General features: G+C 37.4%; 1 protein-coding gene across 1 annotated transcript in view; it reads left to right on the top strand.

Moving 5' to 3' along the window:
* The window catches only part of TRDN (triadin), a 201,736-nt gene that overhangs the window by 149,413 nt on the left and 37,359 nt on the right, over positions 1-14,964 (top strand). The window contains exons 27-28 of the mRNA XM_072857718.1: positions 1,718-1,747; positions 14,870-14,896. Coding sequence (XP_072713819.1) covers positions 1,718-1,747; positions 14,870-14,896 — 57 coding nt within the window. The remainder of the gene's footprint in view (positions 1-1,717; positions 1,748-14,869; positions 14,897-14,964) is intronic.

Genomic DNA, 14,964 nt, shown 5'->3' with positions numbered 1-14,964 from the left:
CTTTTGAAAGCCACTGAGGCTTCTATAGCAGCTTCTGGGCGAAAAAATACTAAATCCTCTGTAATTAAAGTTTTGCAAAAGGCCCACTTCACAGCTTTGATATGCACATCACCTATGAAAGCAAAGTGATTGCAAAGAGGACCAGATCCTGGAAACTTTGTGCCTGATTTTCACTAATTCTAGGCATGAAACCTTTTTTCCACCACTGAGCACATTCTTGAGATACTAAAAATGTATTTCATTCTCAAAGGAGAGTAAGTGGTAGAAACCTTGAAAAATCATTGAAATCAGAATCTTTTTTTGCTGCAGGCCATTGATAGCATTTCAGTAATTTCAGGTTTTACTTTTTCCTTTTTGATCTGCTTTATCCAAATGTACTAACAGTTTGAAATAAAAGGACTTTTCATTTTAAGAACACTGAAGAGGCAGAGATCAGCACCCAAACCCAAAATGCAAACACCTGAGACTGTGCCTACTCCCTCTTTTGGCCTCATGACCCTGATTTCTGTCCTGCACCAGGGCACATTCTCCAATGGAAGGACAGAGCTCTGCTTCTGCTTCTTTTCTTTCAAGTTCCAGTGCCACATCAGTTCTGTTCATACAGCCAGCCTGGTGCCAACTGCTCTTTTCTGGGGGATAAGAGCTCTGAATTTAAACTCCTCTGTCTTCTTTCACTGCAAATGCTAGCCTAAGGCAGAGGCTTACTATGACCTCTTCTGGCAGACATGTTTCAAAATAAAGTAACATCTGTAACTACATTTTAGAAGGGTCAGTCTTATCAATGTAGGCTGGGGAATGGGTAGTGCATGGATTTCAAATGGACTTAGGTATGATCTTGGCTCAGCTCCATCAGGATTGCAGCAGTCATCTGCAAATGCAGGTAACTCTCCCATTTGAGACAGTCCTTTTAGTAAAATTTTGATATGTTTTCATAGTACCTGTTGCAGATACATGCAATGTTTTATTGGAATCCCAGGCTGAGCTTTTGGGGGACTTTTATTCTGTCTCTAGAGTTTGAATACTGGTCACACAGCACAGCTTGCTCTGGGGAACTGATTCCAGGTTGTTTAAAGTGGGCGATACGCAACAGTTTCCTTCCAGTCTCTGTCCAATCTTCCTTCCCACAAAACTCACGCTGTGGGATTTGGAGGTGGGATTGTTGCTTGATCAGGTCTTGTAATTCTCCATGTTAGGCAGAGGCTTAGAAACCTGAACGTGACTTCAGGTGGTTTTTTACTTCTTATTTTATGCATTTGTTTGCCACTACAAGCTTTAATAGCAAAAAAGCACATGTTTCTCTCAAACAAGTGATGCTTCATAACCTTCCTCTAGCCTCCCCTTACTCCTTCATGCCTTCCCATTCCAATCTATGCTCCTTCTTCATTGTTGATTTTTAAATATTCACTCTGTGCCTCTATCTCCCAGTATTAGTGTCTGGGAGGAACGATGACTGTGACTAAAGTTAAGTGTGAGAATCTAGTAAGCTGGAATTTGTTCTCATCAATAGCAGAGCTGGGTGTCTGTGATGAAACACTTTATCTTTCTGATTATCAGTTTCTTCATCTCGCAAATAAATCTATTCCTATATTGCATAATATATGTATGGTTTGAGATATGTACACAAAAGGCTCATATACAAGTGTTTGAATTATTTTTACTGATAGTACATGTTACTAACTTTGGTTGTGAAAATACAGTATTTTTGTTTCCATTTCAGCTGCGGTGAAAAAGGAAGAGGAAAAGAAAGGTAAATCAATTATTTTCCCTTGACTGAAGCATCTTTCAGGCTGTGACCGCTGTGAGAAACGTTTCGTTCATTCAGTGATACAATTGTGATGACATACCCCACCTCATGTGCTACCATCAGCCGGCTTTATCTAGTCCTACTGTGATAACACAGTTGTCATTTCCAGTATTGTTAGCTCCTTTTTACCACAGGCCAACACAGCCCAGTATCAGACACTTCATCGTTTTGACTGGGAAGAAAATGAAAGGCTTTTGTTACCGTGTTAGGATTTGTCAAAGAGAACAAAACTTGCAGTGCACCGTGCATGCTGACCTGGCTGTTTGTTCTCTGCAGAAGGTGTTTTCCTAGGGACATTTAATTTCCTCTTTTCAGATATGTATGTAGCATGAATGTAAGCTTTGCTGAAGTCATTCTTTGGTATTTTCTCTACTAACAGATTAGTAGAGAAATTTGCCCTGAATCAGAACCTAAAACATTACTTAAAATGTTTAAAGATAAATATACTGTATCTATCAGTCCCTAAATATCTATTTATAATGATGTCTTTCAGAATAAGATTTGCTGAGTTGAAACATTTTTTGTAATCTGACAATTTTATTTCAACTGCAAAAATAATGAAATATTAGCACTAAGATGATATTTTTCTTTAATCTGTTCAACTTTATTATTTGGTTTATAAACCATATCCTGCTCACTAAACTGGGAACATTTCCAAAACTTTTCCATAGATTCCAGAGGATTATTTGAGATTTAATATTGAGTGAGAAAAAAATTGGCCCTTTATTTCTGAAGTTTCCTGATTGGGGGGGGAGGGGGGGTAAATTGGGGGGGGTGTCTTTTGTAATTTCCAAAAGGTTTGGACATTCTGTGATTCACATAGTTGAACAATGAAGCCGACCTTTGCTGTCTATACATGAAGACATTTACAATCCTTCTAATTTATTATTTTTTTCTGTTATCCCTATACAGAGTTGTTAATTGAACTGGAAAAAAATGATAGTCTCAACTGTTTTAACAGCTCATGAGTGAAATCTTGGCTGTGTTGATGTTAGTGGCAAAATTCCCATTCACTCCACTGGAGCCAAAATTTCACCTCATGTGTTTAACAGAATAATAAAATTCATTTTGGTTATTGAAAACAACCATGCTTAATAGGTATTAAGCAGAATATTTTGTCCAAAGATTAATTTGCAACAACTGAGGCATGAAAGGTAGCACACAAAGGAGGGAGCATCAGAAAACTGGCAGCTATGCTTACAGACATTGGTTTTCAGACATCAAAATGCCTGCTGTTTTCACAGTCTTGAATTTATCACATGGACTGTTACATCCTTAATGGAAAGAAAAGAGTGAGGTACTTGCTAAGGGTGCTATGTCTGTCAGCCTTGCCACAGGTTATGGGTCCATTCATTTACAGAAGAACATCAAAGGAATTTGTTTGAAATACCTAGCACTTGCCCTTGGTTCATTTTTCATGGGTTAGGATTTTTTTCCTCCTTAACCATAATCTTCTCCAACAAAACTGATTAAAAATGCATTTTTAATGAACATTCTTTGAAGTTGGATCAATTTTTCAATTTCATTTTCCTTTTTATATATTTTCTGCTAAAAAATCTTTTCCTCTGATTTCTTAATTTGTTGAAAGGATTTTGCCAACAAGTATAGGTAGGATACTTTCAAGCACCTGGCTCAGGGCAGGGTATACCTCGTCCTGCTGATTACCACCAACCTACTTCACAGAAACATGGGAGTGTGAACTGAAAGTCAGCTTTGGTCATTCTTCTGATATCATGATTTTATTTATTTTTGGACTAAATCTCCCTCTGGTTTTTTGAGATCATAACCAACATTGTCAGCAAGGAAGGCAGTGATTGTAGTGAAAAACATGCTAGTCCAATGAAATTGTCCAGTAACTAAGGAAAACTGGCTCAACAATGTTACTGTCTTCAGTAGATATGCACTAAACTGGACAATTGGAGTGAAGTAACAAGGCCTCTTCCCAAAAATGAACATACCATGCTTTAGCTTTCTTATCTAGCTCCACAGTCTCTGCAGGCTCCACACAGAAAATATTGCACGTTACTAGCTAACTCCCAGAATCGTCAGGTTTTATTTTATTTCTGCTTATTCTGTTATCATCAAAAATTGTTCCAGGCTGCATGTGTATTCCTCTGACTTGCAATAAAAAGGGGCAATGTTTGCCGGTTTTGCTTAAGGAGACAGTATTTTTTGCCCAGCTGCAAAAATAATAGAAGTAGCCAGGCAGTGCTCTAAATTGACTGGGTCATTATCCAAAATATATTGTGGTAGTAGCACACGCCGTTCCAATACCACTTTATCATTCCTCATGCGAATCATGCACCACATATGCACTGTACTGTATACAAAGCTTTCTCCAATTATTCTGTCTTATTCAAATACACACCCCTCATGTAGAAAAACAAGAATAATGAGAAATAGAGAGTGACAAGCCATCATAAAAAGAGAAGAGAAGAAGATGGAATGATACTTTCTATCGACGGTACATTCTGTGCATAGCATAAATCAGACATGAAGGAGTTTGAAAGAGACAGAAAAGAACAAAATTAAAATGGAGAAAGCTTACGTATTTCACTGATTTCTCCAAATATGAGTGATGCTAACAGGAACCTTAAGGCACAATTTATGCATGAAACTTATGCATTAACCGTTTCTATTTGAAAGGCTAACTTTCTAAGACTTTGTGACTGAAGTCCTAGAAAATAGTCAGCTTCAGCTTCCAGCATCATGTTATGCCTTCAACGTGTGTGGGATAGAGGACCTGTCATAGAAATGTGTAAAAAATTGTCAGTTCCTAAAGGGCAAGAGGCAGCAACCCTTTGCATGAGGAAGGCATTTCCTACAATCCCCAAGAGCAAATCCGGCTGCCAGTACACAAAAAATTTTAACTCTTGCTCATAATTCAAAGCACTGCAAGCAGCGATTCAAGTGAATTACAATAGACCCAGGTACTGGTGATGTGAGATAAAGCCCATCAGCTTCAGGGCATCTCCACCAAACAATAGAGCTGTAACACCAAAATATTTCAGCATTTTTTCAATTTTAAGTGCCCTTTATAAAGGAAGAAAATGTTAATATTTTTAAACCAAACCAGTATTTTTATATTTCAAAAATAGTTCATAATTATAGAGTTCCAAAAATGTTTTGTGTGAAATGGAGACAGATTAAAGCCAATTTCCAGGTTTCCTAGTTCTGCATGAAATGGAATTTCTCATTTCAGTTCATAGCTCCCATACCTTATTGATTTCTGACTGAAGAGGGCATGGACTGAGATGGGGGTGTCAAGCAAGCAACCTTAACAAGCTTAGTAAGTTCTCTCTCCAGGTCAGTCTCAGGAAAGCTTGCCTGAAGATTTGTTACTTCTGTGATTCTAGTGAACCCGAACAGGATTTAACCATCACATAATCCCTGTGGGTTACACATTCACATACATAGATGTAAGAAGAACCGTTTCATTGTTTAAAGTGAATCACAAATCTGGATGTTGCCAGGATGTTGGTTTCTCCAGGCTCCCTACAGCTAATGAACGAGACACACAGAGAGAGAGAGACTGCTCTGGCTTGCTTCTGAGAGCAAGTTAGAGTGAGCATCTATTTCAGGGAAGTTGTCTTCTGGGAGTCTCATCTCCTACATAGGCTGCCTACAGTTAGATGTTATGAGTACTTGTAAGCTAGTGAGATGCAGAAGCTAGTTCCCTGTCGATAACATGACTCCTGTTCTGATTTTCAGCATTATCGCTCTGGCAGCTTGCTCTTCAATTCATTTGATACTTTTTAGAAAGCCAAAAAACACATTAATCTGACAAGTTTCATCAATAATAAATTGACAGGAGAGTATGCAGGATCGCATTTTGACCTTTTCCCTATAAACACATCATGGTGTAAAAAACTGCATATAGTCTGAGCACAGCTAATATCAAACAAATGCAGAAAATGGGCAAGGCATGTACATTCCAGCTCCAAAGTACATCTTTTTTCCAATCCAGTAAAGGACAATTTCTTTCAATTACTCCTGGTAATGGTACCCTATCCATCGCTTGGAAACTGCTGCTCTGCATACAGAGCGTGGTATAAACTGGCCAAGGCACAGCAGTGTCCCATTTCAATGTATATAAAAATCAATATGCTTTCCAAACTGAAAAAGAACTGGACAGTAGTGCATTTCAGAACTGCTTAACTTTGGAGTTGACCGGAAAAACTGGAAGGCAGCCTTCTTATTCATAAAGCAAATGGGCGCGGCAGCATGGGATTTCTGCTCAGCTGCAAATGCCACTGCTGCAACATGGATCAACACCTTCATTATGTGGTTTTCTAACATGCCTGAAAGGATAAGAAAGTGGACTACCTAATTCTATAAGTGCGAAGTGTATTACACAGCCCCCTAACAGAATGTGTATTCCTAAACAGAGGGGAAAAAAAGTAGAAATACTTTTAAAAGCATTTCTTAAAATAGTGTCAAAAATTCAGTATTATGTATGAGAAAATTAAAACAGTCACATGCCACTACGCTGTTTAAAGTAGCAGTGCTATTTTGACCGTAGTTGAAGGCAGGCATCTCCCTCAAGAGGTAACAGTCATTGAATTAGCCACGAGATGGAGCCCAAAGGATCTTCGAGCCAGTAGTTAACATTGCCTTCCTGAATCAGGTTAAGAACTAAATAACGTGGTTTTACAGAACACGTTGCAGGAGTCTTAAGCTACAGGCAAGGTATTCTTCAATGCAAATCCACTCCTGCCTAAAGATATTTTTCATTTAATAGATGACTGGCCATACATTGGTGAGCTTTGACTTCCCATGCTGAAGCAACAAAACCCTGGGATTTTCAAGGAATAATTGATAAATGAAGAATTTGCATGAAATACGGAAAATGCTTTGAAAAGTCTATATCCATTAGCTGAAATTTGTTTGACCTCTGTTTACCTTGTCTCAGCTATCTTGGGGGGGTATAAATAATTTATGTCCATTTTGCAGGGTTATGTGAGACTTAATGATCTGTACAACCTCTGTTAAGTGATGGCCAGATCTTGAGGGACCAGGCTCATGTACTTTCCATGTTGCAGATATTTCAGTTAGGATAAGACATGACCAGAAAAAACCCTACAGAGTACCCATTCAATATAAGTAGAAAGTAAGCAGAGGAATGGTGAGTGCGTGGGCTCAACACTTTTCACTGAATCCATAAATTTAAAGAACTTTTTTAGATCCTCAGATGAACTTAATCGTTAAGAACCTTTAACTCATACAAATTTAGATGTCTAAAGTTAGTCATCTACACTGAAGCTACTCACCTTAGTCTCCCTTTAGAGTTAATGGAGAGAAATAAGCATCTGCAGAGAGTGTTTCATCTGTTTGTCTTATATATCTGTCAGAATGCAAAGAGTTGCCCCCTGGAGATACCTATACTTCTGACTTGACTATAACAAGGAACATAGTTTAGGTTTAGTAACAAAAACAGAAAACAAACTGTAATGAACATCAGGATAGTTTGTTGTTACTTATTTTAACAACCCGCCCTAAACCTTTAATTAATTTTTCTCTTTTAAGAATACAACATTGAAAGAGAAGAAAGGTGAGAAAAAGCAGGAAGTCATTTATAGATCTTAATAGCTGATTGAATATCCACTCTCGTTGTACTTAGATGGAGGGGCTAATGCAAATATTTAATCTAGAATTCTTAACATTAAGCTGCAAAATCCATGTTTAGCTCCCTAGCACCTCATTTTCAGTGTACTCATAGTTAAGACACGTAAAACTAATGATGCTATCTTGCATCAATGTTTTTTAAAAAATACCCACAATTTTATTCTCAACAGGATTTAATCTAAACCTTGTCATGGGTTATACCTTTGTAATCCATTCAAGGTAAAATTGAGATTATACTTTTTTGTATGTCTTATGTGATAACAAACCTGCAAAACAATTCATATTGATAGATCTGGCATAGCATTTCAATTGCAGTTATGATTACAAGTTGTGTTAATCATTCTTACTTGCCTTAAAGTACAACAGTAATTTATTCAGCCCTGACTACCAATAAATGGAGACAGTTAAACTAGTATTTTAATGATTATGAAACAGCTGTGATTTCTGAAGAAAGAGTGATCTGTGTAATTGGCGGCCTGTGTTGTTACTATAAGTCAGGTGTAATACATGTATATTGGCATCATGTCAGCAACACTCTCACTTGTCAATCAGCATAATATGCTTAAACACCTGGTTATCCATATAACACATGGCTAATTGGCTAAAAATTTCCCCATGGGATAAACTATTACTTTATTGCTCTGTGCAAAGATGTCTGCAAAAGAATGCTCAGAGGCATTCTATTCAGGTGCAATTCCAGAATTAACAGTCCTTCTAGTGGTAATCTTCATTTGCTTTTTTATCTACGCAAACATAATTTTCAGAAATGTGGTCTTACAAAGTTGTAATTAAAGCAAAAGCAGTGATCAGAAGCATTTCATGAGGAACGAAGATGGCTCAGGATGTTCTGCCTCTAGAAGCTAGTCATTAGCCCTCTGCTTTAATCACCATACTAATTTGGGTATCACACTGGGAAAAGTCCATCTTTTCAAAAGCTAATTATTTTTTATTGTTCTCCACTCTTAATATCAACTAATCACTGCTCCAAAATTTTTCTTTTCTAGATTTTCATTAGGTCATCTTATTCCTGTCTTAATGATGATTATTTTACATTTATTTAATAGCGTATGTAAATATGTATTCAACCATGTTATACTTTTACAAATCCAGTCATAGTTAAGAAGGAGTTCAACAAAGAAGTTCATATTCAAAGTATTTGCATGGAATCTGTACCCAGGGTGTTAGTTTGGCACATTTCACAGATAACATTTCACAATAACAAACAATTATGAAATAGACTGAAGATTCAAATATTAATGAATATTAACATCTTCAAGAGGTGCTCCGTTTGGCTCCAGTTGTTTACACAGAATGGTGAACAACACTATTTTTGCATAAACTAAAGTCAACATTCAGAAAAAAATGTCATCACTCTAACATCCTACATACCTCAGTCTGTCCGATTGCACTCAGTTACCCTTTATGAGTCAATAATTTGTGTTGCAGTAAAGCATGACCTGAGCTTGGCTGTGTTTTGTCTTAGCTATATGCAAATGTAAAACTGATATTACTAAAAGTGAAAGTATATTCTCCCTCATCTGTATGTTCCCATCCCATAATTTCAGGGAAGAGCAGATGAAAACGTCAGAAGCTGAGGATGATATTGAAAGGAAGCTCTTCAGGTCTTTCACCACATGTGCCTAAAGATGAAATGCATTAATGCAACACATGTACCTAATCTACATTTGATTGAAATTTTAGTCTCTCCAGCTCCATCGATGGAAGATTTGTCCTCCTAGGATTTTAAAACTTATAGTATTTTAAAGACATTAACTTTCAGTGCTATCATACAAGATCACTGTTTCAACAAGACTTACATTTCCCAGTACATTTCTATTGTTTAACTGACAAACTGGGAAACGGAGAAAGATTGGGATCATTACTGATGCTCCCTACAGGCATGCATCTCAGATTCAAGTTGAAGAAATTCCTCTCATTAAAAATAATTTTAAAATGTTGGAAATGTCTGTACTTCTTTGCTACTTCTACTATATTTACCCCATGCTAAAGCTTCTCCCTTCCCTCCTGTTTCTGAACTTTTTTGTTTTTCCCAGTTATATAAAGTACTCTTGAATTGCCAGTTAAAAATAAGTCTTAAAAAACAAGTTGTTCTAGACAACAACAGCAAAATCCCCCAAAACCAAGAGCCAGCTCATTCTTCACTAGGCAGCCCTGAGGTATAAGGCAAACCAAACAGCAAGGACACAAACATGCTAACTGTATGAAGGCAGATATCTTGGACCTGGCTGCTTTGGTAATGGAAATAAAGCAGAAGGAACTGTGAGAGCAGACTGCGAGCTTTTTTGGTGGAAAGTGGCAACAGAAAGATCAGTCTGTTGCAAGTGAATACCCTACAGGCTCTAATATCAGTGGTTAATTGTTAATTATTAATTATAATGGCAAACCATGGCATTTTAGGAGGGTTTGCCTTAACCGTTTACCCTGTTGTCACCATTAGTCACAAGTTACCTGCTGACAGTGGTCCAAGGAAGTGTGTGGTGCTGCACAGACCCAGACAAGCACTCCCTGATAATGAATAAGAGTGAGACCGCTAGCTAGAAGCTCAAGTTCTCTGCTTCCCTGCAAACCTTCCAGATAGCCTTAGACAAATAGCTTAGTATTTCATACCTGTCATGTTAATTTGGAAGAATACTTCCTTAACATGTAGAAACCCGGACAAATACCCTGGAAAATGCTAGGTTCAAAGTAAACCAGAAATGTAAAATGGATGCTGTAGGGAATTAAGAGATTCTGTAAGGACAAGGCTTGCACAGCATGCATGTTAAAATAATCATACTCTAGCTTCCTCTATTTGTGCCACCATCACACTCTTCTTGCTTTCTTTACTCTAAACCATCCATATTGGCCATATACTGTCAAGGCAATTTCCTAACATAGAGCAGGGGTCAGGGCAAGCACAAGCCATTCTCTTTATAGGAAGCTTGCTGCAGCTAATCTGTTTTGTGAGGAATAATTTTTTTAGGCATATGCTCATTGGATGTTTTTTTCTGCAATCAGTCTGCCAGCTGCTCAGCCAGCCAGCAGGACTTAAGGAGGACACAGGCAGATGTGAGGGATCAGGTCTGCTGACCTAGAAAACTTGTGGGAACATTTGACTTCTCCTTTGAATGATAAAGAGTACAGACAATAACTTCACAAAGGCAGGGAGTTGCTCTTGAACACTGATAAATCCTAATAATCCCTTTTTTTTCTGAAGTTATTATCATCTGAGACATTCTGAACTGGCCCAATGTAAGGAATATGTTTTATTCTGGTTGACTTTTTGATAACACAGTTGCTCCACAGTCCGAAAAACTTTGCACTGACTAGAACAAAACTGTTTTATTCAACCTTAAATTACAAGCGCATTGACGATTAGGCAGAACGATGTGGCATCTGAAATTCTTGCAGACTACAGTATTCCCACTGAATCTTGAAGGAGTTATGTCCATTAGTTTGTCTAAGGGCCAAATTGTGAGTTTGTCTAGAGTTCATTTTCAGGGAAAATGGACTTAGTTAGCCTGAATAAGGAAATCAAAGATTTATCCTTTGTCATGATGTATAAACTGGAAGGTTAAGGCATAAATCTTGCAAATTCCATTAAAAGAGTCCTGTTGATCTTCATTCTTCTTTTGGCCTGTAATGTTGTTACAGATTAACGTCATGGGTGTGTTCATTTAATGCCCAGTCCAAATCCTGTTAAAGAGTCTTTGTGCCCTCTTTAATGAGAGATGAACCAGGCTCTTACTTAGCCTAATGGAAAATAACTTTCTTATTTATAATACACATGTAACTATCCAATTAGAAATAATTTTCTCAGCTACAACATGTATTATTATTTTGTTATTCTTCACTAAAACAAATAGTTATGGCATTGCTTTCATTTCCTGCACAACATGTTCTTTTCTTACAGAGTGTGCACACTCACGAACATATTTGCTGTCTGAACAGCAAATGACTGTTATCCAGATGGAAAATAGACATGTTATAATCAAAAAGCACGTTCTGCTTTTAGCCTCACCAATTTATGGTTCAATAAACCAGAGGATTTCTTTTCTGAACCCATATCAGAAGCTAATTTACAAAAATATGCTGTATATAATTAATACCCTTCTGGCATTCAGAATAGCAGGCAAGAGTCAAATAAAATTTGAAGTGAACGTGAAAAACAGCAAGATAACTACCAAGCCTGGTTACCAAGTTTAATTTAGAATGACACAAGCAAAATTTCAAAAACATTTTTGCTGAGGATAGAACCAGATAATTTCATTGATCCAGTTCAGATCTTATGTAGCTTCAAGTATTTCATCAAAGATCCATCTGTTTTCATTAGATCCGAATCTGACCCTTTTCCTCCTCTAATGTAGTTTAAGTGTTAAACAAATGAAGATAAAGTACTTACTTAGGACTGAATTTTCTAACATTATGAACAACAAGCGGTTATTTACCCAAAAGGTAGTCCTGTTAGTTAATAACATCAGAACAGCCGTTTGAAGTGAGGCCAAGAGTTCATCCAACCCAACACCCTCTCTCCACCAATGGCCAAACCAGCAAACGCCTAGGGTAGAGTACAGGAATAAAACAGCCACACAGAGATCACCTTGTGACCTCCTGCAATCTCAGCTCAGGAACTTCCTAAGCCAGAAACTGTATCTTCATGTTTAAGAGCACTTGGTAGATTTTTCTTTAATTTGCCCAGTCACTTTTTGAAATCGTGAAAATTTTCAACATCCGCACATTTTGCAGCATGGAGTTTCACAGCTTATCTAGGCAGTGTATAAAGAAATATTATTTAAACACAAAATTTGAATAGAGCTGCTTTACTTTCAGTGCAAGATACTACATGAAATGAGTGAGAGCAGCAGAATACAGCTGTTCATTTCTCACCCTTTAGATTAAATACCATATAATATACCATTAAATATTCTGGAAAGTCTGACTAGGTCATTGACATCTAGCTTTTATCTTCTTCCCATTTTCACTAAGTAGACTAAAAATCAGGATACCTGTGTTACAGACAATTGTGATACTGTAAAAATGAAACTAAGGGTCTTGGGATTTCATTTTTCAGCTTTCTGCTTACTGTATAAGTCATTTGAATTACACATTTGATGAGATAATATGACACATAAGAAGGACAGGATTAATATTGAATGGACTGAAATCAGAGTGAGCAGATTTGGCAAAACATAAAAGTTTATCTTCATGGCTTAGAAACCATCTCAAAATTTCACTTCAGGTTTTTTTTTTCCAACAAAATATAGATATGTTTCAGAATAGCCAACACATCCTGTAAGAACTTTTAACTTTGGAAGATCTTCATTATTTCATCAAAATATGCGGTAGAAATATCTCTGAGTGTTATGCCAGAAAAAAGAAGGCTGGGCTTTTAGTCAAAACTCTGATAGCAATAATCTCAGTGTTCTAGCTCTGGCTGGATACTGACACTATACAAGTTTGGCTAATTAATACCTCCACAGAAAATATGGACAAAGGCAACACAGATGCCTTCCTAAACTTGAGGGACCAGACCTGGGCTGAGTTCCTATTGCTTTAAACATTCTCTGTGACTCATATTCACCAGCAGAAAAAAGGAAATAACTGCACTGGCTTCAATAGAAAGTTAAGGCATAATGGTTTTGTTTTGATTTTAGTGTTTTAAAACAAATTGCAGATCTGAGATAAGGATGCTATAAAAAAAGTTTGTTTGTAAAATTCATTAAGCAGTGTCAGTAAAGAGTCTTTAAATTAATACTTTTCATATGTGGCCCAGCTCTGATCATTATTAATGGTTACTGAAAGTGTTATGTGACACACAATATTCTGTGATAGTTATGTAAGTCATTATACCAGCCCCTGAAGTTCAGATTTTTTTTAACATTTGCCCCATGAATTTCCTTTTGCAACTTGAAATTCATAGCTACATGAGCATAACTCACTAAGTCTTTTGACACAATACAAAATTAACTTCCTCTACACATTTCAGAAATGGATACTCAGTTACAATAGAATTTACCTAAGCTTATGATGGTTTTGGAACTATTTTTTGTGGATTGCAGTGTGTTTAGGCAAAACAATTGAGCCTAAATTTACAAGCAGTTTTTCTTACACACATAAAGATAACAAATGTGGCTTCGTTATAGGATCCCTCTTTTCCTGCTGTTTCTTATTTCTGATTCCTCACTTAGGAGCAAGTACATACACTTAATTTGTATCTTTAGTCTCTATTACCCCCAAAAATGTTCCGTTCTTTTTGCTTTGCTCTGCACACCATCTCCAGTTGCTGTCTTCTTACATGCACAGCAACAACTTGGATTAAATAGAGACTGGATATAAAATGGGAGCATTTTTATACTGCAGGGAAAACAAGCAAAACAAAACCCCACTTGCACAGCAGTTACTTACTTTTTGCCCTGAGTGGGAGCTCGGGAGCTCAGTGAATCACAGCCCGGGAGCTCACAGCAGCAGAATTATTGCTTGTGGTGCTGAGCCTGCAAAGGCAGCTCATTCCCAGCCCTGCTGCATCTCTCTGTGGGATTACGCTCTTTCACACACAGAGGACTGCTACATGCAGGTGGTAGAGCCTTTATTCTCTTAAAAACAACAGCTGCCTTGTAAAAGTCAAGAAGAAAAATCCAGCTGGTGGGCTATGCCTTGGCATTTCATTTCCTTCTGTAGCACCAATAGTGGCATTGGGTACAGCTCCCTGAGCTCTTGCTTTACCTGAAAAATGTTCTCTTAAGGTCTGTGGAAAGTATTAGCTCAGTTTTCAGTTTTGCCTCATCTGTTTTTTCTGGAAAAAAGTGGAAAATCAAATAGCGCAAGGTTTAGGAGCTGCGGCACTGAAAGACTGAGTCCTTTTGTTTAGATGTGCCCTAATTACATTAATTACATTTTCAAATACGTCCTTCTGCTCCTTGGAGTATCACTGAATCCATCTGAAATTCACTGACCTCACTAGAGCAGGTGCAATTGTCAGGGACTCTTACTCTTACATTTAGACTGCCCTAGGTGTCTTTTTCTCACTCAACCTAAAATTGTCTGGCTTTGTCCAATATTGGACACCTCGTGGTCTGAACTTGTCCTGTCTCTTAGTTTGCACTGAACTGAGCACCTCACTTAGCAAGGTAGTTGCCCTAGGTTTAATACACAGTCACTATTTAGTGAGGGTGACTCAGCCCACCGAGGAGGCGCAGAGCCTTCCACGGGTATTTGTACCAAACATTGGCTAAATGAGGAATTTAGGGTGCCCGGGTTCCTAAATTAAGTGTCTCAGTCGAAGTGGATAGTATGAGTGAAGCAATGCTAACCGTTGCACGTTTTAATATAGATTTCACTGAACATTTATTTTACTTGTGTACAAATGTCATGAATAAATGCATTAAATCCTGCATTACAGGTACAAAAATAGTAAAATACACTTTTTTTTTTTACTTCTAGCTACCTCAGAGAAACCTCACGAACACAGTAAGTATCAAGTTGATAAAGAATATTGTTACTTCAGCTTTTAGGAGGAAGGTATTCCTTTATGTCGC

Source organism: Ciconia boyciana, chromosome 3 (genome assembly GCF_034638445.1).
Source record: "Ciconia boyciana chromosome 3, ASM3463844v1, whole genome shotgun sequence".
Taxonomy (NCBI): domain Eukaryota; kingdom Metazoa; phylum Chordata; class Aves; order Ciconiiformes; family Ciconiidae; genus Ciconia; species Ciconia boyciana.
Note: the sequence above shows the minus strand (reverse complement) of the source record. Positions and strands in the feature narration are given on the sequence as shown.